This window comes from Prinia subflava, chromosome 2 (assembly GCF_021018805.1).
Source record: "Prinia subflava isolate CZ2003 ecotype Zambia chromosome 2, Cam_Psub_1.2, whole genome shotgun sequence".
In the NCBI taxonomy this organism is placed as follows: Eukaryota; Metazoa; Chordata; class Aves; order Passeriformes; family Cisticolidae; genus Prinia; species Prinia subflava.
Window position 1 is genome coordinate 9,677,316 of NC_086248.1, and position 27,529 is coordinate 9,704,844.

Sequence of the window (27,529 nt, forward strand, 5' to 3'; positions counted from 1 at the left end):
TTAGGTCTATAAAGGCTTTGGGCCACAGGTGTGGGAAGGGATCCTGGGTCTGGGACAGATTGACCAACACCCACTGAGAGCCTCCAGAGCAACCAAGAAACACCAGTCAAGGCTCTTTTTTGGTGATCCCTCTCCCAAAGCAGCTCCAGGGCAGTAGATCCCAACAGCTACAGCTTTAACCACATTCCTCATCCATCCTCATCCAGCTGCCCCATGGCCATGCTGTGCCCACTTCCAGCAGCTGTAAAAATTCCTAAAAACTGCCTTTTTTTTTTTTTTAATAACATTTGCACACTCATTCAGCTGCATTGTTTATAGCAAATATTTCAACATGTGCTGGCACAAGCGGAGAAAATAAAACAAGACAAATGAATGGACTGGAACAGGAACTCCAGCCCTGACCCTGTGGCAGGGTGATACAATTCGTCCCGCGGTGTGTTTTTGCTGGATGGCTGTTGCCTCATTTTTGCCATCCTCGGTGGGACGTGCAAAACCCAAGCCACAACAGCACTGAAGTCGCTTTTAACTCAAAAAAAAAAAAAAAAAAAAAAAAAAAAAAAAAAAAAAAAAAAAGGCGAGTTGCAGGAGGGCGCTTCTTTCAAAGCGGCGTGTTTTGCCGCAAACCTCTCGCAGCATTTTACACTGCCAGAAATCCTGTTCCGAGAGGCAGAAAAACGTGTGCACGAAGGCACGGGCAGAGGCTATGGGGCCGGCACCAGGGACCCGCGGGCAGGAGGGAAGATACCTCCTTTCCCTAAACACGTATTTCCTGGGGGAGAAGGCCCCGCTGGAGGTGACCGGGAGCCAGGAGGGCTGTCCCGGGTGCGGGGCCGGCGGGGAGCGCTCCCGCCCCTCTCTCCGGAACGGCGCCGGGGGCAGACGGCCCAGCGCCCCCGGGCTTTTCCCACAGTGAAACGGGAAGGGAGGGCTTTTAACAGTATCATTATTATTGTTATTATTTTGAATTATTATTTTTAGCGAGAGGGAAGGAAGCTCGGCGGGAGCAATGCCTCTGCCAGAGAGGAAATCTGAGAATGCGGTGGAAGGGAAGCGGCGGCTGTCGGGGGAGCGGCCGGGGAGGGGGCACCGGCGCAGGTACCGCGGCGCAGGAAGCGGGGGCGGGCGGCGGGGCAGGGCAGGGCGTGCCGGCCGGGCCGGGGCTGCGAGCCCGGCTGAGCTGAGCCCAGCCGAGGGGAGGGGAGCGGAGGCGGGGCCGGCCGGGGGGTGGCCGTAAGGTGAAGGTTGTTGCAGTGGGTTCATTAAAAGACAGAGTTCAACTCCTCGCCATCGCAGAGCGCTGCTGGGAGGCTGGGTTGGCTGCGTGCGAACGGGGAAAAGGAGGGAAATTAAGAAAAAAACCCCAACCAAACACAGAATAAAGGAAACCAGAAAAGGGAGCAAACCCGCAGCTACTTAAGACAATTCTAAGAGGAGCGGAGCAAGAGCGGCTTTGGAGACGGCGGGAAGCAGGGGCAGGCAGCGCGCTCCAGAGGCCCGGCGAGGAGGAAGGATGATAAACGTGGTGTCCGTGTGGCTGGTGGCCCTTTGCTTCCAGGCTGCTGTCCCGGTGAGCCGAGCGGAGCGGGGCGGGCGCGGCGCACGTGGGGCGGCGGGGCCCGGGCGCGGAGCGGGGCCGGGGCCGGGGCCGGCGCGGCGGGGCTGGGTGGGCCGGGCGGGCTGGGCTGGGGGCACCGCCCGGCTCCCGCTTCCACGGGCTCCCGCAGGGGAGCGCAGCCCTGCCCGGGGTGGAGGGCTGCGGTGGCCTTTGTGCTGGCGGCGGGCTCCAGCCCGGCTGCCCCGGCAGCCTTAATTCAAACCAGACCCGCCGCGGCGGCTCCCGACCTGCCGGCGGCTCCGCCCCGGGCGCCGCGGGGCGGGCGGGCGGCGCTCCCCGCACCCCCCGCCGGCCGCGGGACCCCTCGGAGCGCCCGGGAGCGCCGGGGGGAGCGGATACTCCCGCCTTGCCTCCGGTGCTGAGCGGCGGGTCCGGGCGGTCGCTGGCATGCGGCCCTTTGTGGTCCGGCTGTGGCCGGAGTCACGGGTGACTCCTGAAGCGGGGCCGCTCCTGCCGTGCCCCGCACAGCCCCGGGGAGCGCGGGTCGGCGGCTGCCGCCGCCTTTGTGCCCGAGAGCCCCAGCCCAGTGCGGGGTACCCCGCGCTCTGCCTTCTGCTCACTGACACAGAAGGCCCCGGTGCTGCCCGGCTGCGGGCACGGCCGCCCGGTGCCGGTGCTCGGAGCGCTCCCCGGAGCGCGGTGACCCCGGCAGCGAGGCCCGTCCCGGCCGCCGTGTGCCGGGAGCTGCTCCCGGGCCAGCCCGGAGCCGCGCTGGGCTCGCAGGGCAGCAGCCGCCAGGTGTCATCCGCGGCCAGGGCATGGCTCTGCTCCTCTCCCGCCCCGCCTGCCAGCGCCGTTCCGCGGAAACCTGGCTCCGCAGCTCCGCGAAGGGCTGTGCTCGCTGCTTCAGGGCTGTGCTGGCAGCCTGGGCGCCGGCCAGCCCCGTGTGCGGTCGGAGGGTGCGGGGCAGGAGGCCTTGTGGCCGCTCCTCGAGGGGCACAAAGCCCCGGTCCCATCCCTTTCTTCTGAGATGAGGAACGCGATTCTTTGCTTCCCATGTGCCCCCCAGCAGACCTCAGTGTGCACCGATTGTGGAGTCTCCCCCTTCGGATGAGTTAGGAGGAAAAAGTGGAGCGTGAGGCAGTTCGAGCAGGCAGGGCCATCAAAGCAAAACTGGCGGGTTTTTTCTTTCTGAAATGATTGATTTAAAACTTGCCTAGGGATGAACTGCAGCACCAGTCGAATAAGGAGTGGCAAAACAAAGTGCGCAGCTGGATCCGAGCTGCTGGAAATACCTCTGGTTTTGCTGTACCATTCTGTCTGTGAACTTTGCCTGTAGCTCTGGACGTGGACCCTGCTAGCCCACATGGCAGTGGGTCGTTATGAGAAGGCTAAAAATCACAAACATGTGAGTGTAGGCAGCACTGTTCCATGGGAGGAGGGCTCTGCTCGCGAGGTCTGAGTAAGCTTCTGCTTAATGAAGTGGGAAAACTGCAGTTAATTTGCAGCCTCTGTACTGTATTTGGATAAAATTCCCCTGTGATATATATTCCTTACTAGAAATCGTAAGGGCATGAAGTAAATGCCTGTCTGGAGTTCTCCTGAGCCTATGAGACACCCAGGCCTGGGTGGCACTGCAGATGGAGGGGTTTCAAGGATGAGCACATGGAGCAGCAGAGGTCCTCGGGGCTCTCCAGGGTGACTCAGCACTGAGGCTCCTTCCCTTCTGGTGATCACATGGCTTTTTTCCCCATGTCAAAATGTCAGTGACAATCTGCCTTTCCCACCCATCTAATATTCATAATTATGATTTTGCTTAGTTGAGTGGCTTAAAACCTCTTGTGTTGGACACAGAAGCAGAGTGACCTTGCACGGTCCTGTGAATCTGCCAGACTGCAGTGCTGTGGGCATTGCCATGGTTGTGTTGGGTTCTCTGTGGTCTGATTGTTGGGATGGATGCCACTGCTGCTGGCACATGGCTTGGCTCTTGCTGTGTAACTTGACTCATCTGTGCATATTGTCACTGGAATAATAAACAGGGGCAAGAAAGTAGCCAAACAATAGTTGTTTTCTTGCTAAGTACTCTTACCTGCAGGAATGACTGGGGAGGTTCCTCGTCTCTTTCAAGGTGACACTTTATTGCCTAAAACACTCTTTATGAGAGTAATTGCCCTCTGTTGTTATGATGGGGGCATGGACTTGCTTGAAGTAAGAAGGTTGACACATCTTACCTTGTAATTCTCTCAAATGGTATAACACAGTGTAACGCTGCCAGGAAGCCAGCTGAGCCAAGATGCACATCCTGCTGCAGGAGGGCAGTGGGCAATCCAGCCCATATGGTGGGAGAAGGAGGGTTCTGATTGTTTTGTCTGGTGTAGGTGCATGCTGGTGGCTGACACAAGCTTAACAGAGCAGGCTGAAACTTTTTCCAAGGGTGATGTCATTCCTATCTGAACGTAAACTAATTAGAAGAAATTAGATAGTCCAGCTTGCTTGTTATGTATGCAGGCAGTGGATAAGGAGGAAACACTTTCTTCTACAGCATGCACAGAGCAGTGTCACAATATTCATCTAGCACTGTAAGAAGCAGAGCTTCTCCATCTGAACACTGACTTAATGGTGGCCACATCCCAGTGGAATGGTGATTGCTGTATCTGGTCAGCTCTGAGCTGCAAAGGGGCAAATGGGCTGGAGTTTGTATGGTGTAAGGGGGCTCTGGTGCAGTTTTGTAGTCTTTGTTCCAGGTTTCTCCCAGTTCCAAGAGGTGGGAAGAGCTAACATTTTTAATGGCAGCACTCTGAAATTTCTGGAAACAAACAATCGTCTCTAACAACCTGGACAAGTTACAGCAAGTGCAAGAAACCTGTAAGCCTTCTAAAATTAAGTTAGTGCACAAACCTGAAATGTAGGCTGTTGTTTTAGCAGCAAAATCAGTCCATTTTAAGTATGTGTTTTGCATGGGCTGTACTCAGATGTCTCCAGGTGGCCTGTACACCAGCACTTTGTCCTGACCTTGTTTGAAGTGCTTCCTGTGTCCAAGAACTGTACTAATACCTCTGAGAGGGACATTCCACAGTTGTTTCTGGACTCTGAGGAGTTGGAAATTTAGGCCCTCCATACAGGGAGGAGGGAGCTTCTTGGGAGAGAGAAGATAGGGCTTTTTCTGAGTAGGTGCTGCCAATTATGAAATTGCAGTGCTTCAGCATTGCAGCGTTAGTGTTTCATCCTAATAGCTTTGAGATAATAAAGAGTAGAAGATGCCTAATACAGCACTCCACGACAGCTGAAGATTGATGGGCTTGCTGTGTTCAAATGACACTAGTCCCTCGGGACAGCGTTCAACTGAGGCACCTAAATGTAGGTGTCTGTGTGTGCTGGGTGCTTGAGCCCTCATTAGAGTCGAGGCAATGTAATCAGTGGAGCCAAAGAGAGCGATTATCTGACCAGCCCCTGCACGTCTACTCCAAGGTGAGTTGCTTTGTCAGGGCTTTATTGGCTAGATCTCAAGTTGCCTATAAGAGGAGCACAGACACCTTTACTCTGGTGCCTTTATCTGAGAGCGATTTAGCTCAAAGTGATGGACTTCTTATCTGTGGAAATTTATGGTAACTCTCTCCATAAACAAACAGATAGGACAGGTGTTGTTCCTGCCAAGAGAACTAGCAAAGCAGTGGAGAACAGCAGCTAGCTAGAACAGCAGCTCTTTCCTGTTCTAGTGTAACTGTAGTCTTGCTCTGCTAAAAGTTGTAGAAGAAATTAGGGATTATAGCTGGGTCCTGTCTCAGCATTCTGAGATGAGCAGAAACATAAGTGGTTGTATTTGGAGGGATGGTTGTGAGCTGTTGAGTAGGCATCAGATGGTTGTAATATTTAAAGACACTTTCTTTGTGGATTAGACATGAGGAGCTTTCGTTACTCTCTAGACTTTGATATAGGCAGTGAACTTACTGTGGGGAAGTTGTTTGGACCAACAGTGCAAGGACATCTGATCTTTCTTATAGGTTCACTTCTGAGCTGAGAAGATACTCTTCAGTGCAGAAGGCAGGTGGTGCCTCCTTTGGAGTGCAGCTTTGTTAACAGGTCTCTAAGTTAGGCTGATGAGTGTACTTCACTTGAACTGCTCTGCTGGCTCCTGGTGCACCGCAGCACCGAGCCCTATCTGGCCTGGCTGGAAACCTGGGATAGAGCACTTTCTGCTGTGGGGGATGCTAATGGAAGAGTTACTGCTCTCTGAAGCCTCACCTCGACGTGAGATAACATTTGGACCTCCTACAAGCAACTCTTGTGGGGCAACATCTGCTAATGTGGTGGTTTCCCAAGCTCTGTTTCTCAAGCAGAGCTTGGCTGCAGTCGGCGTTCTGGGTCTTGTGGAACCGGCATGGTTCCAATGGAGTCTGTTAGCTCGGGCTCCTTGCCATGCTCGACTGTAATGTTTGTCTTGCTGCTGAGACCAGTCCCACCAGTGAGGCTTGCTTTGCTGGATGGGAACCAGTGTGTTAGTGGGATTTGGATGGAGTTGGCAATAGAACTTCCCGTTGAGTCACTGGAGCTGCAGTAACAACTGAGTCATGGAGATGTTGTAAGTCATGGCTTTCCCTGCTAGGCTCCTGGTTAGAGTCTCCTTGGGGTATTATCAGTTGAAGAACTCTTGCTGCTTCACCCCTGTGTCTTGCTGCTCTGCTCTCTGGCAGAACTATCTTCTGCATAGCCCATGTTTTTGCAACAGGGTTCTCTTTATTGTCCACTCATTTTGTGTCTCGGTGTTCAGGCTTTTCTGACTGAAAGTCTTCTGGGTTGCTCTTGCAGAATGACTCCTGACTAAATCAAGGGTGCTGATACGATATAGGAAACTGCCTGCCAACCAGCTTAAAATACCCATGGGTATCCTGCCTTGCATGGGGGCTCTGTGTTGTTATACTCCACTGTGTAGCTTTTCTACACTGCCTGTGCAGTAATGTCAATGTCTTGATTGGCAGTCATAGAAGCAAAGACTGACAGTCTTCATTTCTGACTGTGGACAGTCCCAGCACACACTCCTGTCAGCCAGCCAGCCTTCTGCAGAGTACAGCTAATTCACACAAGGACTCCTCAGAGTGCACTGGCTCCGTCACCTGAGCACGCACAAACCATAGCTGGAGACTGGGGGCTGCTCTTTGTCTGCCTCTGCCACGTGATGAGGAGCTTATTGCCTCTTTTAAATGGAAGGAAACTTGAACTCCATTCCACTTGGAAGGGGAGCGTGCTGAATGCTTTCTGGGCAGCACTGCAGACCGTGATTGTCCTGTGCTGTACACGGGAAAGCTCTTGCTAATTAGTTTCTAATGCTGGTGGCTGTACACATCCTGGGCAGAGGCAGGCAGCAGCTCCAGTCCAGCCCCTTGCATCCAGGGATTAGTGGAGGAGCAGACTGTAGATTGAAGCCAGAGGTGGGCAGGGGTGAATGGAGCCAGTCTGCTTTCTAGAAGTGGTGATTAATGTAACGAGTTCCAGATGAGGGCTCTTGTGAAGCTCCGTGTCCTAGCAGTGGTGCTGCTGTGGCTGTGCTGGTAGGAAGCCTTTGAGTATTCTCTGGGGATCAGAGCTGGCAGCTGCAGTGCTGTAGGAAGAGACTACATGGCTCTTTCCTGTCCCAGAACAAGATCCCATGCTGCCTTTTTCTGTGCTTTGAGATCAGAAGAGTGGAGAAATACAAATATAGGTATGTACATATTTATAGAGAGAGACAGCTATACCTGTCATGTGCTACTTGTTATCCAGCTGAGTGCAGAGTTTGGAGGCTGTGTGCCCTGGCTCCAGCATGGTGATCTGGGAGATTTGATACTGATGCTCTGCACAACCCCAGGAGCTCAGAGCAGCCTGTTGATCTACCAAAACATCAGTCTCTGGTAAAGCATCTGCAGAGGAGAGAACCTGTTATCCCATTGACCAGCTAATAGGGGTCTTCTTTAGGGACAGAGTCCAGGCTTTCTTCAGTCAGGAAGCTGATGGGTAAAAGCCCAGACTAGGGGAACCACAAAGCTTGCTTGAATTCGTATCTAACACAGATGCTAATGTATGTGATATTCTTCAGTCACTTGCTGTGCTCTGTTGCTTCTGAAACTGTGATAGAGGCTCTCACACCAGCAGATTTGATGGACAGATGAGATTTGTCCACTTCACTGGCTCTAGCAGTGTGTGAGTGGCACCCACAAGCAGTGGAAAAGTGGTGGTGGGGCTTGCAATTGAAACTTGCCTAACAGCCTGCAGCTAGACAGCTTTGACTTCTAAATCTCTTTCTGTCCTAATGGAGGAATCATCTAGATCATGACTACTTTCCCATCAGTGAACAAAGCAGGGAACAAAAGAGGCTGACTCTGGCATGTCTGGGCAGTGGCAAGGAGTGCTGTGCTATCGTGCTCTCACATCGACTGACTCACGGCCTGCAGAAGAGGGCTGCTGGCTTAATCCTGCAGCAGCACTGGCTCCCTCTGAAGTGTGTTCAACCTGCAAAAAGTTCCCCAGTCTGCATCTGTAGTTGCACTGAGCTGTGAAACACTGGTGAGCTTCTTTCTACACAAGCTGGAAGATGCGATTATGAATAATTAAAAGTTATTACTCTAGTAGCTCAAAAGTGCTGCATGCTCAGTGTGCCCTCTCCCCACCCAGCATGCAGCCAGAGGGGTTAAAAAGATTCACCAAATGTTCCTACACTGGTGCTTGTGGTGGGTTGACCCTGGCAGGGCACCAAGTGCCCACCAAAGTCGCTCTGTTACTACCCTTCTCAGCTGGGGAGGGAGAGAAAATATAACAAAAGACTTGTGGGTCAAGGTAAGGACAGGGAGAGATCCCTCAGCAGTGACCATCACAGGCAAAATGCACTCGGCTTGGGGAAATGAATTTATTACCAATCAACACAGAGTAGGATAATGAGAAGTAAACCCAAATCTTAAAAACACCTTGTCCCCATTTTCCCCTCCTTTTCTGGCTTAACTTTAATTCAAATTCTCCAGCTTTTCTCCCCAGGAGTTCAAGGGGATGGGGAATAGGGGTGTGGTCAGTTCATCACATGTCTCTGCGGCTCCTTCCTCCGCATGGGGAGGACTCCTCACAGTCTTCCCCTGCTCCAGTGTGGAGTCCCTTGCACAAGAGACAGCCTCCACAAGCTTTTCCAATGTGAGTCCTTCCCATGGGCTGGAGATCTAAACCAACTGCCTCAGGCTGGATCCCTTCCATGGGGTGCAGTCCTTCAGGAACAGGCTGCTCCACAGGGTCACAGGTCCTGTCAGCAAACTCGGTCTGCTGTGGGCTTCTCTCTCGAGGGGGCTACAGGTCCTGCCAGGAGCTTCTTCCAGCATGGGCTTCTCATGGGGTCACAGCCTCCTCTGGGCATCCCCCTGCTCTGTTGTGGGATCCTCCATGGGCTGCAGGTGGATCTCTGCTCCACAGTGGATCTCCGTGGGCTGCAGGGGAATGTCTGCTCTGGGGCCTGGAGCCCCTCCTATCCTTCCTTCTTCACTGAGCTTGGGTTCTCACTCCTCTCTTCTCTGGCTGCAGCCACTCCTGTGCAGTCTCCTCTTTCCCCTCTTGACTGTGTTATCCCAGGGGCACTGCTGCTGTCATGGATGGTCTCAGCCTTGGCCAGCAGTGGGTCTGTCCTGGCTGGTGGCACTGGCTCTGTCGGGTGTGGGGGAAGTTCTGTCTTGTTAGAGAAGCCACCCTGTAGTCTCACTACTACCAAAATCTTACCACACAAACCCAGGACAGTAAAGCACATTAGACACAAGGTGTCTTGTGACCAGCTTAAATACTAGAATCACAATTGTGTAGGAAGTCTAATTTTCTGGCCTATTCTGTAATGCACCACCCCACCAGACTGCCTGCTGAGCACCTTCCTGTGCCTATTTGGGGGCATACTGGTTGGCAAGGCTCAAAACTGTGCCATAAATCATTCTAATAGTATGATGGTATTGGTCGTGTTCTAGTGCCTGGAGATGTTCTCTGATATTATTTAATTTACTAGTATGATGTAGCCAGTGGGTCTCTGGCTGCAGGCCCAGAATGTTATGAAGTTAAGAAAACTGCAGTATCCAGTAAAAGAAAGTGAAAGTTCACAACAGAGGAATCACAACTCTTCTGTTGGAAACTGAACCTGTTTTGGATACTTCGGAGAGATGAGCAAGTACAGTTGTGTGAGAAGTCCTGTGTAATCCATCAGCTGAGGATTGTGAGGTGAATACTGCACACCTGAGACAGCCTTCAGTGTTGTTGTGATGGTGCTGGTGCATGCCAGTGGTTCAGCCTGTGCTTTTAGACTTGGCCAATAAAGTGGTCCTTCAGCATTTTGTGCTCTGCTTTACTTAGAGGGATAACGTGCTGGGTAGAGTTGGTAGGCAGTGAGTAGACCCTGACTCACTGAAGTTTATTCATATGTATGAAATATCTTCAACTTAGTGATGTTTGAACAGTGTCTTACAAGTTTGATCTGTTCTTACGTCACATCTTGGCTGTGCTGATGGTGCTCCTTGACAGAAACTGGTCTGAACTAGGGGACATGCTGTGCTAGGAGTAACTTGATAGTAAGGCATTCACCTTGCCTTGCAAGTGTAGCACTGTTTAATTGCCTGTCGTGGTGCCTGTCAATCTGTCAGTGGTGGCATTAGTGGTGTCTGCTGTCTCTTCACGGTATAGATGTGTAAAACTCAGGGATGTCCAAATCACAGATTAAAATCTTACAGTTGCCCATAAGGCGGGGGAGCATCCAGAGTGCACAAACGTGGTAGCATCTCCCACTAAACTCAAACCTCCCCACCTGATTTGATGGCTGCTCTGAAAGAAGGCCATGGGAAGACAGGTGAACAAGCTGTATACCCCAAAATGACAGCATGAGGTGAGACTTGCATAACAGCTGAGATCAAAAGGAGGCTCTGGTTTGTCTTGCCTTGGTAACAGTCCCTTATTCAAGGCTCTGCTGTACAGATGTGGTACGAAACAGTGTAACTGGGACTGGGTCAGAGTTGGTTGAACCCAGTAGGTGTTTGGTCAAGAAATGCCTAATGTCCATTAATTAGATGAGTGGAACGATAGGTGACTGGAGCGCAATTGCAGCAGCAGGTTTTTTTAAGACTGTTTCTGATGGGAGGATTTCATGTGGTGCTTCATCACTGAAATGATCCTTTAACACCCTCATGACTCAGCATGGAAGTGCACCAGTCAGCTCCCATAGTCTCACTGAGGTGTTGCTTAATTTAACTGTGAATGGGGCAACTGCTGTCAGTAAGTAGCTGCTGTTGGAAGTTCGTAGTATGTACAGGATTAGCAATGTCTCTGTAAACCTGAGCACTGAGACCATTCGTGTCCTAGGAGGAACTAGGATCAAGCTGTGAGCTTGATCTGTGCCATTTCATGGGGTAGATCCCTGGCCCTGTGCTCCAGTGGTTGTGAGCTTGTGTGTTTCTCAGAGGGAATCCATGTAGTCTGAACCGTGCTCTACCTTAGAATAACTCAGTGAAATGTGGTCCAGCCTGTGCCCAAAGACCATCTGAGCTACTGCTGCTTATTCAAGAAGACCAGTAGCACCCAAAACACTTGCACGATGCTTTTCTTCAGGAGCTGCTAGGACTGTTGAGGAATGAGAGGATAAGGTGATAGTGCCTCTTTGAGAAGACTCCTGGGACAGGGGAGCAGGGTAGTCCTATCTGAGATGTGCCTCCTGCATGTGGTGGAAATGTCTCAGTCCTTTAGTGAATGGCTTAGTCATGGTGGTATAACTGCATCTGTTAGCAGGGATGACTTCTGCATTATAAACAACCTTGGCTTAGTCAATACTGAGATCCTGTGGATAAAACAAATGTGATTGCATGTCTCATAATGTAGGGAGAGACTTGATTTCATCAGATCTAAGCTGGCAATGGTGAGCCATAGAAACAAAAAGAACACCAAGAATTGTGGAATATACTGAGTTGGAGCCCCACAAGCATCATGGAGTCCACTGTGTGCTAGTGTAAGTCTTGCCAAGATGCAGGAACTGCCTTGCATTGGGTCAAACCCAAAATGTAAAGCTGCCTGCATGGTCTGTGTGAGTTCAGCCAGTGGCTGTTGATGGAGACTCATGAGTTCATTCTTAACAAACTGGTGCTGACTGCTGTGAGCCCTGCTGTGCAAGAACAGAGTCCCTTAGAACTGGTTGGAGCTTAGCTATGACCAAATCAGAAGGGTGCTGTGAAATGCCAGCTCTTGGCTCATTTTGCTGCCCAAGTTTTGCTTCTCTAGCTCCCTTGCAAATAGTCAAGGTCCTCTGTACCAGACTGACAAGTAACAGCACCAAGGGGTGTCCCTGGTCCTGCCATCTGCTGTGCACATGTGAGAGAGAGACATTGCATTGTTCAAGCCAGGCAGCTCCTGGGTGCCTCCAGTCCCCCGATCCATCCTCTTCCGTGGGAGTTGTGGTTGAAAGGGCTGGTGGTGATGCTGCAGCTGGGAAGTTGAGTGTGAGATTTATAGTGAAATACAGCATTCCAAGGGAACACGTGTGTGTATGGAAAATACAGATTGTTAGCAAAAAATAATTTCACAAGCATTGGAGACTTCACTATACATTCCTCTGAAGAAAATGTGGAATTGTCACAAAAGCAATCAAGAAGGCCTTGTCTTGGGTTGTTGAGGCTTGAGCTGTTGTCATGATAGGAAGGAGCTGATGTTAGTTCTGTAAGTTAGACTGGGAGCAGATCAGCTGGGAAGATAAAGCAGAGTTTGATAGCAACAGGCCTTGCAGCTGGCAGGTGTTTCTGTCACTCAAGTGTAAGCAAATAGAAGGTAACTTTTGTTGTCTTGTGCATATCCGGTTGCTGTAGGATATATCCTCTTATAAAACATTATCTGGGCAGTTCCACTGTAAGTCTGTGTAACTATTTGGAACACCTGGTCAGCTTATTTGTTGTTGTAAGGCCAAGTATTTCTACATTTGAGTAGTCTCAATTAAGTTTACCAATGGCTTTAGCTGAGACTTTTGGTACTCCAGGGTTGCAAGTTCATCTTTCTGCTGAGGTTTAAACAACATCCTAGCTGCTAGAAGCCACAAGTCCTGCCCTAAGTACAAGCTCTTAGTTTGGTACACTAGGGATTTTTATCTAAAACTTGGATTTCACTAATTCAATACAACACTGCAAACAGTTTGCTCAAATTAGAAAGGTGTACGTATCAGTCATAGACTGAAAAATGCTTCTGTGATCCTTAAAGAAATCTCTTGCAGTATCTCATATTGGGTAATTGCTGGACTTCAGGGTGGAGAAGAGGGGAACTCTGGAGATAAGAACCTGAGTCTTTTCCTGTCCGTGTGTCTGGACACTGAAGGCTGTTGCATTTACTCGTCTGACAGTTGTTCCTGGCTGCATATTGGCTTTTCTTCCTCAGGTGAAGCAGCAGAACAGCTTATTTCCCCCTCAGAATACTGTGTAGCATAGTGATGAGGTGGTTTTTGACTTCTGGGAGCACATCTGCTCAGGTCAGAGCACTTGTGCAGCTGCAGCACTGATTGTGGTAGTTTGCTGATAGCATGAAAGCTGGCATGGAGCTCATTTGGAACGGGTAGTAGTTCCTCCAGCATTTGTCCCCAGGAAACAGGCTTCCCTGGGCCAGAGGCACACGTGTCCTGGTGCTGCTGAGAGGCGTCAGCGATGCACAGAGTGCCACCACCCTAATTGGAGGACTTGAGATGCTGCAGACCACATCTTCCTCTCCTATAGCCCCACCTCTGGTTTCTGAGCTGGGACTTCCTGAGCTGAAGATGACAAGAGCAGGTTGTGCTCCTGTGGGACCAGGGTCCCTGAGCTGCCTCTGCAGTGTCCTGGTGAGCTGCAGGCCTGTGCTGTGCCCTGCAGTCACAGCCTGGGCAAGAGGAGCGTGCAGGGCTGAGCCTCTGTGTCCTGGCACGTGGCCACAGCCCCACGGTGGCCATCTGGGGCTCACAGGGCCGCTGGCAGGAGCCAGTCCCAAAGGGGGCAAATGGGGGCACTGCCTGCCTGCAGCTCTTCCCTCAGACCCAGCCTTGGACTCCATTCAGCAGCCTCAGGGCTGTAACACCGACTGGTCTGCTTCCCTGGGAGCTGCCTGGTTTCTGAGGTGTGTGGAGAGAGGAGACTGGCTTCTGCAGCCCACACATGCTGGGAAGGAGCAGTCAGGCAGTCTGAAGCCCTCTGTTGCCCCTGTCAGAAGCTCTGGTTCTGTAGCAAGTTTAACTGCAATGACAGTCCTCAGTGCTGATCACTAGACAGGGTGAGGGGGTGTCAGGAGATGGGGCAAGGAAAGGGATTTGCGTCTGCCACAGGTCTGCTGGTTGGGAATAATTGGCATAGAATGCTGGAGACATAAGCTCATTGTGTTTGCATGTGCTGGAGGCAACACTGCAAAGTCCAGTCTCTTATTTAAAGTGGCTGTGGTTGCTGATACCTTGTGTGAGATGAGTTGCTCCTTCTCACCTCAACTCCACAGCAGGGGCTGAATGTGTGCAGGAGGAAGAGGCAGCAGGTATTTAGATACCGTCACTTCTAATTTCTTCTGCTGGCAAGAGGCCCACATTTATCTCTGCTGTTGCTGCATGGTAATGTGGTTTGGGCTGCTGAAGTCCTCTGCTGGATAGGTTTCCATTTCATAAAGGTTTTCTGCCTGCCAGCATACTCCCTTCTTTAGCCTTGCTTTGTCAGGTTTCAGGGACTGGTGGCTCACCTCTAGCCTCTGCTGAAACCAAGCAATTCCTGGTCTGTTCCTTTCTAAACAAGCAGGTGAAGTGGCTGTTGCTGTAAGAACAAATCTCTGCTGGTTTTGCTACACTAGGTAGTAAGAAATGCTGGTGACTTTCAGTCAGAGGGTTTTAAGACAAGCTAGGTTTACCTAGTCTTGACTTAGGCAGCTCACTGCTCATCTCTCAAGACAGCTTAAGTAGATGGAAATTAATTTCCCAGGATGAATGGCCTCAGTGAGCTGCACCTACTTTGCACAACCCTTTGAGCTTATACATTGGCTTTCTTGTGCTAGCTCAAGAAACAAATGCCTGAACTATCAAGTATGTTAAAGAGCTGCAGGGAAGGATCTTTAAAGGAAAGTGGTTTATAACATCAAATTGAAATGGTTGCTTCTCATGAGATTAGCTGCAGGGAAATGAGCTTTCTCATTAGACTGCATCTTCAAAGCAGGGGCTGCCTTGAACGTGGGAGACAAAAGGGACCCCACTTTTGGCCGTGCTGTGACAGCCTGTCTGTGATACAGAGCTGTGTGCCTGTTGTGTGCCACGTCTGTGCATGTGTTGATCTGTGGTGAGATTCAGCCTTTGGCCTGGGCTGCATGGCTTGATTGGGAGGAGCAGGTTGGTGTGAGTGCAGGCAGTGTGGAGTAACTTACTTGTTTGCTATATTATCCAGGTTAAAAAGCAGGAGCACAGGCTGTAACTCGCTTCTCTGTATTGCTGAGGGACTGAGCAGGCTTCTGGTGGGGCTGGCTGAGAGGCAGCTGAGCTCTTGTGCATCACAAGTGGCACGGTGCTCTGTGCACAGCTGCTGTGCTGTCCCTGCGGCCATGGCCCTGAGCTTCCCCTGCTGAGGAACCACAGCCCTCGGGGCTCCAGCTTCGCTCAGCCCTCTCTGGTGGAGGATTCCATGTGCTCTTCGTCCAGGAATAAAAGGCAATTGCAATGGGCCTCCTGTGAAGTTCAGGTGGCCCAGGATGAAAGTAGAACTGCTCCTGTTTTAACTTCTGTCTGGCCTTTGCTGCTGTGTATTCCTACTCCCAGGAAGGCTGGGAGGGCTCAGCAGCACTGCTGTCAGACCTTGGAACAAGCATCCATGGTGAGCAAACACTGCAGAGAGAACTCTCCCTGCAGCCCCTGTCCTTGCTGATTCTGTATGAACCTGTGTGGCCCTGTGAGTCATTCTCTGAGCTGTGTGTTGCCTGCAGTCTGGTGCTGTGCATTTCCATAATGCATGGCGGGCTGGGGAATGAGTGTCAGCACCCAGAACGCAGGCTGAGAGTCTGTGAATGCTTAAGCAGCCCTGGCTGCCACGCTCTGCCCTGTGCCAACACAAACACTTGTGCATTCATGCACTGAGTAGGATTGGGAAACTGGTCCTACTGGAAAATTCTTTGCATGATATTTTATCTTCTTTTTACTTTTGTTGTTGGCTTTTTTTTTTTTTTTTTTTTGTGGGGGGCGATGTTAAGTTTTGGGTTTTGTCTTTGCTTTTTTTCCTATTTGTTTAGTTTCACAAGACCAGTTCCCTGATCGGGTTCACCATGAGAGTGCACAAACAGACGTGCAGAGGATGGTCCAGGAAGCATGAAGGGACATGCTCTTGTGGGAGGTGGGAGTTGAGAGCCCTGCTGTACAATGTGAAACTTAACCTGATGGCGACAGGCTGGTTCATTTTTGCTCTTGGCATGTTGATTGCTGTATTTCTGCCCTGCTTAATTAAAAAAGTTGCCCTGTCACTCTAAGGAGAAAATGTAAAGCTGATTGGGCAATAGTGTGGAGCCTCTAGAATCATTGGGACACTGGCTGCTCTGCCTGTGGAGTAGCTAGGTGCTCTTCCTTGCATCTTGTGCAAAGGATCAGCTGGAAGAAAAGGAGGATCAGAGCCTAGTGAACAGTGGGCAGTCTACAGTCTGTTTTGTTCTGCCCATAGTGGAATAGATCCTAAGAGCTCTCATCCTATTTTGAGCAGCTACTGGAAGGTGTTTTGCTGTCTTTGAGAGCTGGGTGCCAAGGGGAAATTACTGTGTGGTGATCAGGGAGTTCAAACACAACCAGGACTTCTCCTTCAAAGATAGTTCCTCTCTCAAGTCACCAGGCAAAAATAGGAGGCCAGTAAGAACGCAGTTAACCAAGATTTTCCGTATTTTTTTACACTAATAACGATCTGATAGACAAGCAGCCAGGTTAACTGGCTTGGTTACTCCTTTCTGTTAAAATGGTGCTTGCCTTGATGAGCAAAAGAGCTCCCCTTGGTTTCTACTTGCTTCTCTTTGGAAGGAGCACCCTCTGAGCCACTAACCAGCCTTGCTTAGGTGCCACAGATTGATGGATGGAAGGGTGGGGATGCTGAAAGTTGTTCATACACATCAAAAGGTTGTTGGGGGAACACCAGCATCTGAAACAGGGAGAGCACTAGGAATTAAGAGGTGCTGGTGACTTAGTCTGTAGAATCATAGAAGGGTTTAGGTTGGAAGGGACCATAAAGATCATCTAGTTCCATCACCCCTGTCATCAAGGCAGTCTTTGATTGGAACTCTAGCCAGGGATAAAATACTGCTTAAATCTAGACTGTCAAGCCCCTGGACTGTTTGTGGGTGGTTTGTGGCTGTCTTTGGCCTGTGCTGTTAAGTCTGCATCTTTGGCTCCTCTAGGAAGAGAAATATGTCATTAACCTACATGATCACTAGGGAGCACCAGGATTTATTTTGACCCAGTAGCAGGAGAAACAACAGCAAGAGAATTTAGGTGAGGTGGTGCCACACTGCTGCTGAGTTCTGATGTAACAGGCTTGCATGCAAGCCTCATTCTTGACTTGCCATGTAAAAACATCAGCTCTCTTTTTGCTATTCCAGAATTTATGGCTGATGGTTAAAAGAGAAAGTCTGCATGGTCAACTTAATTCCAGGGTCTGTATGCCCATAAAAGAAGGGGGACAAGTGAGGATGGTGGTGATTTTTATATGATGTGGGGTTTTTTGTGGTGTTTTTCAGGTTTTCTTGGGGTGGTTTTCTTTTTAATTTTTTTCCCTTAACCATTTAAGCTGTCTCCCAACCATGAACATCTGAGATTGGAGTTAATTGTGCATGGGCTATTAACTTCAGAATATCAAGGCTTAACAAAGCTAAAGTTTCCTTCAGCAGGTGGTTTTGTCTTCCCCCCACACTAATACCAATATTGAGGTTAGAAGCTCTTCAGGGTGCTCTGCCTCAGATAGCATTTCTTCTCTTCAGTGTATATGAAAAGACAAACCTTTCTGTTTGAGTTTAAGAATTGATTGTTCAAATCCTTGTGAAAGTATTCTTCTAGATGCTGTATTGTAGCCAAATTACATGGGAAATGCTTGTCTTGCTCTTGTGTACATCTTAAACAAGAGCAAACTGTTGGCTTTCCTTCCCATGCAGTTGGAACACTCTCGCAGGATGGTTTGGGAGGTGTTTGAGGTGGAAGAGCTCATTACAGTTCATGATTTTTCAGCTGAGTAAGAAGGATTTATTAGGAGAAATAAATGTGCAAATTTAACAGCTTTGTTCAGATAATGGAGGATTTCAAGTGTTTTTGACACTGCAGATCACTAACTGGATTAATAAGAGTTGGATACAAATCATCCTTAATCTAGTTAAGGGCTTGTAGCAGCTTGTGGCAAAGCCAGTGGTTTTGCTTACCTCAAAGAGCAATTTGAAAAAAGCTCTTTCCTTTTGCATGTATCAAATTAAATAAATGTGGTTCCCAGTTGGGGCAGGGTTAGATCAACTAATCAACTCCAAATCTCCCCCTCATCATGAGAGAGTGCTTCAGATCTCTGCTGTAGCAGGGGGGAGCTCTGTAGTAGCTGAGGGGATAAGCCCAGAAAAGACTCATGTTTTGAGTCTCTGACCAAGATGAAGACTGAAGAATAGTTAAAAATGATACTTTAAAAAAGAAAAAAAGTCTGGAGGATGTCAGCCTTCTGCATCCAATAATATTGCTAATGAGTTGTGAAAGCCTGGCCCATTGTTGATTAAATTGAAGATGCAGCTAAGCAGCTTTCTGGTTGTCCCAGCAGAACTCAATAACTATTGTTCTGCAACAATACAGTGCTCAGCAAGAGCAGAAGCTTACAGTCACCCCAGGGTTTCCCCTGACCAGGCTGCTTTGATCCCTTCGGAAGAGGGTCTTCCACTGGTTAATAAGTGTTGGTTAAAGCATATCAAAAATACAGTTAAAAATTTTACCCCTCCCATGCAACTGAATTCAGTGACAGCAAATCAAAAGGACTGGACAAGGATTTCCAAACAGTTGTCTGAACTGCTAAAAAAACCCCAACAAAACCATTCAAGCTTGTTAAATGGTAAAAAAGCAACATGTTGTAGGGGCTTGATAAGAATGTAAAGATTTTTTTACTAGAGTACATGAGATACCACCAGAGATCCTTCAAAGGATCCACTGTCTGAAGGGTAGAATAAGCTGGTTTTAATCTGGAATTATTTTCAGCTCTTTTGTATGATAACATAACCCAATGTTTTGTGCCCCTAATCCTCTTGGCTAATCAAAACCTTTCCCATTGGTGTAAGTCAGCTTCAGTAAAAGGTCAGGGAAAAACCTTGACCGTGAGGTGTTTGTTGTTTGAACAGCATGATCTGTCTTTCCTGATGCAAACCCAAATTAGTTCAGTCCCTTCCAATGCTGTCCTGAGTCAGTGTTTTCTAACCTTGCTGTGCCTGAAATCCCTCAGCAACAGTTCATTATAGAAGCATGGCCTTTCTGCAGTACTTGTATTTGTGAGGAGGTTACCATCTTTTATGCCCATTGAAGCTGTAATTTATGGAGCAAAAAATGTAGTCTTTATATAACCATGCAGTTACATAAATTGGGCAAATGTTCCTTAATGCTCCTGTGTCATGAAATTGTATGGTGTCATGAAATTACAGCACTTTGTGGCTATTCTGACTGCTATCCACATGTGCATAATCCTGTATGTCCCTTGAGTATTGGGGCCAAAGAAAGTCCCTCTCAGATCCCAAGCCTGGGCAAAGGGAGGTGCCACAATGCCCAGAGGAGCAGCTGGGGACAGGACCCTTTGGGACACATAACTTCACTAAGTTCTCATCTAAAACTGTGGAAAGCAGGCTTTACTGATCTTGATTCGTGTTTTCTATTCTCTTCAATGCAGCAGCCAAACCTCAGGGGGCTGGGACTGGTCTGTGTTTGGAGGGTGGTTCTGAGCAGCTGCTGGACAGCTCTGCACTGGAACGCCAGTGGGTGTCCATGGGTTTGGACTGGGCTGCACTGGGCTGCTCTCCTCTGAGGAGAACCTCCCAGTCCCTGCTCAGATACAGAAATCAAACTAGGAATCAAAGGGGTAGATAACAAAGGCTGTGGAGAAGCAGAGCTTGCAGCAGCCTGGGAAGAGGCTCAGAGCTCAGGTGGGAGGGCAGGGAGGCTGGACACACTCTGTAAGAGCAAAGGAAGTGTGGTACAATTGAACAAGCCTCACCTATTAACCCCTCAAGGGGAAGGGGTGCAGGTTCAACAGTCAAGATCAAGAGTTGCCATTTTATTTCTTGACAGTCTGTGATCCTTCCAGGAGGATTGTTGAGGTCTGCAGAGGACCAGTCTGTCCATGTGTTGTTGGAAATGTGTATGAGCTACCTATGAATATTCAGATAGAGGGGGAATGTAGCCTGGATCCTAGCTGAAGGTGTATGGTGATACAATCTTAAGCTGTACTGACAGTCCCTTACTTTAATAAAAAGCTGGAGAGTTTGCTTTCTAGCTGCTTCAAGGAGGCCTTCCCACTGGGGGGAGAAAGCAACCCCCACCTTTAACAACACGTTCCCCTTTTCCACTCAGCCAGGATGAGTGAAAGAACAAAGGGTTGTGCTTGCCACTGCTGGTGTGAGAAGTGGGGGAGAAAAATGGTCCCAAACCCCCCATCAACAAAAACAGTGCAATTTCTAAGGCCTCACTTATCTTCTGAATGTACTGGAAAGGGCACATGAGGGAGCAGAGTTTGGGCAGCCTGACAGTTCTTTCTTTATTCTTTATGCACCAACAGTTCATACTCTTTAATATTTGAAGTGTAGTGAGATCAGCCTGTGTGAGTCACCACCCTTCCACACAAGAAGGAAAACACATGGGAAGTACTTATCTGACCTACTTTCCGTGGAAGGGTGCAAAAGCACAGTGCAAACAAGCAGGGACAAATCTAAAAATCAAAATTACCTCATGACTTGCAGTTAAGCAAGAGATCGAAGGGCAAGTCACTATAGAAACATGCTTGCAGAAGCTTAACAATAGTGCTTTGGGGTTTATTTTCAGTAGGGAAGAAAAGAGCTAAAAAAATTATGTCTATATGAGGAGGTTTTGATCCTAGTTTCTTGTTATTTAAAAAAAAATCATAACTACAATAATTGCCTAGAAGGGGTAAGATCTTGGGGCTGAATAGGCTGGTGGCAACTTGGTTGCTTGTCTTCAGAGAGAGGGAATTTATTGGGCTAGTTAACCACCTTGGAAACTAGTTCTGTGGAAATGTGAGGAATGTATAAGGTATTAAAGATAGAAGAGAAACTAGATAAACCTGGTATCTTAAGAATAAGAAGGAGATAGGACAAATAAACACATCCATTGTAGGTAATAAAGTGATAACTACAGGGCTGGATTGTTTTGACAGTACATACTGGTGCTGGCTAACTTCTTGCTGGGATGAGGATGAATGTTATATTCATTTTTAAGTGACACTATGTTAATGCAAGCTAGAGAAATACAGTGGGCCTGGCTGCAAAGCTGGCAAGAATATATGTCCTTTTTTTAACATGATAAAATGAGACTTTGCATTTCTTGGGATCATGGGGATCCCACAGCTTGGATGATTCAATGCGACCTCTAAACTTGCAGGTGGCAGTGCTGAAAAGGGGTGACAAAGGTGACTTGAGGATGGGACAGAAGTCAAAATTTGTGAAAACCGGGAATGTAGTTGGATGTCAAAAAGATGAAATTTGGAAGAAGTGACTTACAGGGCTTTGGTTTGAAATCTGAGAAGGGAAAATGATTGGTTAGGTAATGGTAGCCCTGCAGAAATAAACCTGAGGCTAGTCATGAGCTGAGAGTCATGTTGTAGTGATAGGAGCAGTAAGTGTATACAGCACGGGCCAATGAGATGCACAAAGTAATCATACTGTAATTAGTAAATTAGTAAACACTAAAAGAGTCTTGTCATCTTTGGAGATCCTGAGTGTTGATTTTGAGTGTATGCTCTGACAAACAAGTGCTGTGGAACAGGGATTTAGCCTCTCGTTTCAGCCACTGAATTTCAGTGCTGATTAGTGCACTCCTTGGGGTGGGAATGGAGAAAGCTCAGGGCTTATTCTCCAACAGTGAAGGCTGGCTTCTATCTCTGGAGTTACTTTGAGAGCCCACACTTAATGAAGAGGGGCTTTGAATCTCCTTCCAGCTAGGTGCAGTGGTTTCACATATGTGAACATTACTTGAGTCAGAAAGGGAAAGATGACAAACTCCTTTGCCTCCCCTTCCCTTCTGCTCCTCAGAATTAATGCAGTGATTTGCAGATGGAGTGGTTGGGTAGATAGGGAAGACACAAACAGTCAGCACCTGAAACAGGCTGGTAAAGAGTGAGCATTGCCTGCTACCAGGATGCAGCACTGAATGGATTCCTTGCTTTCTTCTTTCCCAAAGCAGCTGCACCCTGGAAGCAGTGCAGAGAAGGGAGACAGCAGGACTGACCTTTGCCACACCAAACATACTAACCAGAGTTACTCTTTTGGCAGGGGGAGCTGGAATGAGGGAAGATGAAAAAATGCACTCTGAACAAAAAAGTTTGTATGACCTCTAGGAACCCCTAGAGGAGTCCATGCAAGCAACCTGATCACTTCAATCTCATCACTGACACATCTTTTTGCTCTTCTCTTTAAAGCAAACTACAAATCTGAACCTTCCCCCTGAAGACCTTGATTCATCTGGTGATGAAGAGGATGCGTTCTCAGGTTCGGGTGCAGGTGAGTTATCAGCACTTGTGCTGGCAGTGCTTGATCCTTCTAGGATGTGGCAACTGAGATCTCAGTAAGCACCCAGGTAAAGGGGGGTAGAGGCAGGAATCCACACACACACCCCTGCCCCAGAATATGAGAGCTGGGAGCAGAGAAGGGGCCTAATCTATTCATCTTGTATTCCATGAGAGACTAACAATTAGTAGAAAATGAGCTGTAGGAGACTTGAAAGGGAGCTGAGGCAGAGGTACCATGTGGCTGCTAATGTGAGATGTGTACAGAATGTTCTGATTCTTCACTCATGGGGAGGGGAGATCAAAACAAGGCCCTTTATGAGCGGGTAGGAGGTAATATTTGAGGGTGTGTAAACCCCAGCCTACCAATATGTATCAAGTACAAACTTTATCTGTCATCAGATGTGCCATGTTCCCATGGACCATAGTTTTTTGTAAGTGATAAAGGGGATTTAGAGTAGGGGGAAAAGTCTATAAAAATGTTGGCTAAACTGCAGGAGACTCTTGGTGTTCAGTACTGGAGTGGATGCTAGTAGAAAAGAGCAAGCTACTGAAAGCTGAGGCATGCTATCCTTCTGCTTCCTCCTGGCCACAACCTTGTATTTTAGATTAAACTCTGCAGAAATTTAGACCCTGAAATCAGTGCCAAATGCAGAGAGTCTGAAGGTGTGACTGCTCAAAATCAAAGTGTTTATGGAAAAAGACTCAGATAACCACCCTGAGGAACCAGTGTACTGCAAGCAGATTTCTCTTGTCAACCTCACCACAGTCAGACAGGCACTTTTGCCTTGGGGAGGAGCAGATGACTAACAAAATATTGCTGAATAGCACACTGGTCTGTCCCTTCCTTATTACACTGAAAAGGATGAGGAATTACAAACTGAACTGCTGTTATTATGAAAATTGACTGTGAAGGTTAAGCATTCTCTTTAGACCAGTGTCCTGAAGATATGATTAATAAGCTTCTAAAGTGGCCAAGGATATTTGCTTACTTGTTTATTTGTGTTGCAGGTCCCCTGACTGACCAGTCTCGCACCTGGAGAATGCCAGAATCAACAAATTCCTCAGTCCTGGCAGCACCAGTGGATTTCAGTGAACAGCCATTTCCTGGGGTTGAGAGCAGAACTGAAAAGGAAGTAATATCTCCTTCTGCAACCACTAATGTGGTGACAGAGGAATCAGTTGTAGCTGTAAAGGACGAAGTGCCCGTCCTGGGCTCATCTGATGGCAAGCCAACAAGCCACGTGGTCACAACGACAGTGAGAAGCCCCACTGCTCACTTGCCTTCCGTGGTTCACGTGACTCCTTCAGAAGGCCCTGCTGTGGTCCACGTTGAGCCCCACGTGCCCAGCTCTGAGGTGCCAGACACGGAGGGCACCGAGCCCCGCTCCACTGTCCCTCCTGAGGGAGGCATCGCCGCCACCCCTGCGGCCACAGCTCCCAAGGAGGTCGTTCCCACACACGAGGAGGTGGCTGAAGATGGCTCTGGAGACCCGGTGAGGACTGACAGTTATCACACCCTTTCCAGGGGGATGATTTAGTAGCATGTAGTAAGTTGGTTTGGTGAGAACGGTGTTAATTTGTCAAAGACAGTGATGGGTTTAATAGGTTATGTTGGTGGAGGGTTTTAGATGAGAGAAACAATGCGCTGGAAAGTCTCCAGAAACAGACATGATGAGAAACATGAATAACCTGCCTTGTATGTCCCAACAGGGAGACTTCATCTTGACTAAAGACGAGGATTTGGTCCCCACCCAGAACTCAGAAGTACTGCCTGACTCTGAGAGGAATGCCAAAGCAGCAGGAGCCTCGGGAATTATGGACAGAAAAGAAGTTCTTGGAGGTACCTGATATTTTGGATTTCTAGTTGGTAAAAGCAGATTCCTGTAGGAGTCTCCAGGCAGCAGAAGCTGCAGTTGTGCCAGTACATCTCTGAGCAAGGAAGCTAACCTTTTATGTTAGACCTCTGAAATGAGGGTGATGATTCTGCGTTGTCAAAACCCTAACGGGGCAAATATTAGTTTGCTAATAGCAGCTAGCAGTGGCTGTTTTATCTGCAACTTTGTTTAAACCTCTTCCTTCACTCTGAAAAATGGCAGTAAAATTTCTTTGCTGCTGCCTCAGTCAAATTAGTTGAACACCAGAGCCTTGTGTGCTTTGCAGCATGGCCCAGTGGGAGATCCATGTCCCTGGGACTGGCTGCTGTCCTTGAGCAGGTGCTTGGTAATGGTGCTTGGTTTGGGAGGGGACAGAAGGAGAAATTAATTTAAGGCATTAAGCCAGGGACAGGTAAGGAACAATCTGGAACTTATAATGATAGTAGCACTATCTGGTATGGCATCTAGAGTAATCTATGTCTCTTTTCTCCCCTTCCAGGTGTTATTGCTGGAGGACTCGTAGGCTTGGTGTTTGCAGTGTTTCTAGTTGCATTTATGCTGTACAGAATGAAGAAAAAAGATGAAGGCAGCTATTCACTGGATGAACCAAAACAGTCTAACGGAGGATACCAAAAACCACACAAACAAGAGGAATTCTATGCATAAACACTGACTTTCAGGACACTTCTCATTCCATCTTTCTTGGACTCTTCTCTCCCTGCACGTGGACCTCCTAGTGTGCTTTGCATTAAACTTAAGCCATATGATCATTGGGTTATTTGCCCTTACCACTTTGCCATTGGAAATTTTATAACTACAAAGTAGATCTGGATTCATTGAACATTCCCTGCTTTCTTGCACAACTTTTTTTGTGTTTTTTTTTTTTTTTAACAGAATTGGAACTGCAAGTTCCTAAACTCACTTTGGTTTATCTAAAGACTGCTGGGACAGGCAGTGGGGAGAAGATAAGGGAGCACTGTATGTATAAAACTCTTGATATTTAGGGAAAGGGCTAGCAAGAATAACAAATTTTCAGTGCTCAAATTCTGTATAGCAGGGATCCTTCCTATTTAACTCATAGATGTGTTTTGAGTGTAACAAGTGGCTGTGCTGGGCAGACATTTGGTACACCGCTATCCTCTAGCTCTTTCTGACAGCTGTATTTGGAGCACTTAATGCCTATGAAACATCAAGCTGAACTTGATCTCTGCCAAAGCGAGATGTGAGAGGCAGGTTTAAAAAATGACTGTCCTGTGGTTTAAAATAACTTATATTTTGGAAGCATTATCCCATACTCAGAACCAGCTCCTAAGCAGTTGGTACATACACTAGCAAAAAACAAACCCCAAGAACCCCAGAGCTAAGCAGAATTAATTTTACCAATAGCGTTGGGCTGTCCCACTATCATCTCTCTCTCTCTCTTTCTCTCTCTCTTAGGTAAGAAGTAGGTTTTTCCGAGCAGTCTCATCTCAGACATTCCCTTTCCTAGGTGCTGAGGGGGAGGTTGGCTGCCCTGCTGTGATGATCTTGCCCGGTGCAGTGCCAGGTGACCGGGGCCGTGTTGTGGCACCTCCGGTCACCGTGGTCGCCTCGGAACACGCTCTGCCCTCTGTGCCACAGGGCACACAGGGGTGGGAGGTGGGAAGCAGCACGGCATGACTGCAGCTAAGGAGTAGAGAAGCATCTGAAATGAGCCTGGGGAAGGCTGAGTGTAGGTGGCCTTAATCAGATACAACAGTTGGTGTGCTGGACTCTCGCTGCTCTGGAGCGGCTCCTTGGAAGCTGTTCCTGCACTTTGGAGAGGAGCCACTCCAGGGATGTCAGTGTAGCAAGGGCAGAAAAGCACTCCTGGGCAAAGTGGGGATGCCTGGAGCTGTGTGTGGTCATTGTGCTGTCAGGTGTCAGGCACTGGGGCCTCACTGGGGGTCTGGAGCTCTCCAGGCCCTCTCAAACTGAGCGAACACAAGCGTGGTGCTCTGTGTGAGCCTTTCTTCTGCTCTGCCTTTGGGTAGCTTCTTGCCACTTCAGTTCCTCGTCACTCAGTGCAGAAGGTATGGGGTGGGTGGAGGAGTGTTTACAACTGATGTAAATATTTGTACTGTCGAGCCAGAGGGAATGATCGGAGGATATTGGACAATATTGCAACAGTTGGTACAAATGTTGCACGTTAACAGACAAACTTAAAAACCTGTGTAATTTAAATGAAGTATGAAACACTCCTGAGCTGCCATGCAGCTAAAATTGGTGCCTTCTCTGCAAACGCAAGAAAAAACCCCCAAAATGTCTCAATTCCAAACTCTTCTTTATGCACATGGAGAACTTGTGCATATGTGTAGCTGGCTGGTTTTTTTTTAAGTAAAGCTGCAACAACCATTATGTTTTTTTGTTAGGATTGTTCTGTTTTCAGTTGTTTTTTTGTTTTGGGTTTTTTTTAACTGAATGAATTTTTATAGGTTAATGCAATGACCAGATGGTGTTAATTTCAGCTGTAATTCTTTGCTTTGTATAGGAATGTAGAAATGTTTGATAGGTCTATCTATGAAAAGATTCTTGTAAAGCACAGGAAGATAAAGTAGTAAAATTCAGTTGTACCTCACAACCTTGTTAGGGGAAAGGAAAAAAACTGTATATTTTGGTAGTCTTAACTGACAGTTTGTGAAACAAACATGACATTCTGTGTTATTTAAGTGGTACAAATGAAATATGAATTCTGACAGAAGATGCAACATTGGGTTATTTGTATGCCATGTAAAGGTATACTGCAATAAATGGCATTTTGGCAAGAATGTGTCCGACACAATCTGTCTGTGAACACTGATGTATATAATACTTCAAAAAGTAGATGTTGTTTTTAATACTGCCTAGGAATTTGGTTACAGAACTGTGAGTTTTGGGGCTAAAGACACTGAGATTCAGTTCAGCATTGAAGGGTAAGAGTGTGGCCTGCCTTCCCTCCCACCCTGCCTTGGGTGTGCTGGTTGCAGTGAGCTGCTCTTGCTGGAGGCACTGGTGTGGGATACAAATGGGCTCTGGTGGAGGATTGAATGAAACAGCTTTGTTAGAGCCCTGCAACATTTCATGCTGGTTTTGAGACCTCTCCTTGTGCAGAGTGTCACCATCCCCAAAATGGTGATAAAAGTTGCAAATCTCCTGCAGGGCTTCCTCTCGCTCCTCGTCTTCTGCCCTCAGGAGTTTGAGAGCAGAGAGGACTGTAGGAGGGCAGCCCCAAGCCTTCTATTAAAACCTGCTTTCCAAGATGAATTGGAGATTGTACCTCCAAGGAAGGAGAACAGAGCAGGCCTGTCCTCAGTATTCTGCTGTGCAACATCAATTACTCTGTGTGCTACGGCTTGTGTGGGAGGAGATGGAGCAATACAGAAGTA

The 27,529-nt window shown here is 48.2% G+C and overlaps 1 protein-coding gene across 1 annotated transcript; it reads left to right on the forward strand.

Annotated features, from left to right (window-relative positions):
* Positions 1–1,212: 1,212 nt before the first annotated feature.
* SDC1 (syndecan 1) lies at positions 1,213–26,932 on the forward strand. Its single transcript, XM_063424454.1, has 5 exons — positions 1,213–1,567; positions 22,183–22,264; positions 23,281–23,765; positions 23,983–24,112; positions 24,646–26,932. Exons 1-5 carry the CDS (start codon positions 1,511–1,513, stop codon positions 24,810–24,812), a joined length of 921 nt encoding a protein of 306 aa, XP_063280524.1. The 5' UTR covers positions 1,213–1,510; the 3' UTR covers positions 24,813–26,932.
* The last annotated feature ends 597 nt before the right edge of the window (positions 26,933–27,529 follow it).

Bases quoted from the DNA above. Each gene is read 5' to 3' on its own strand.
- SDC1 (XM_063424454.1), top strand. From the start codon at position 1,511: ATGATAAACGTGGTGTCCGTGTGGCTGGTGGCCCTTTGCTTCCAGGCT. The intron at 1,568-22,182 runs GTGAGCCGAGCG...TTCTCTTTAAAG, and splicing joins GCTTCCAGGCTGCTGTCCCG to CAAACTACAAATCTGAACCT. The intron at 23,766-23,982 runs GTGAGGACTGAC...ATGTCCCAACAG, and splicing joins AAGATGGCTCTGGAGACCCG to GGAGACTTCATCTTGACTAA.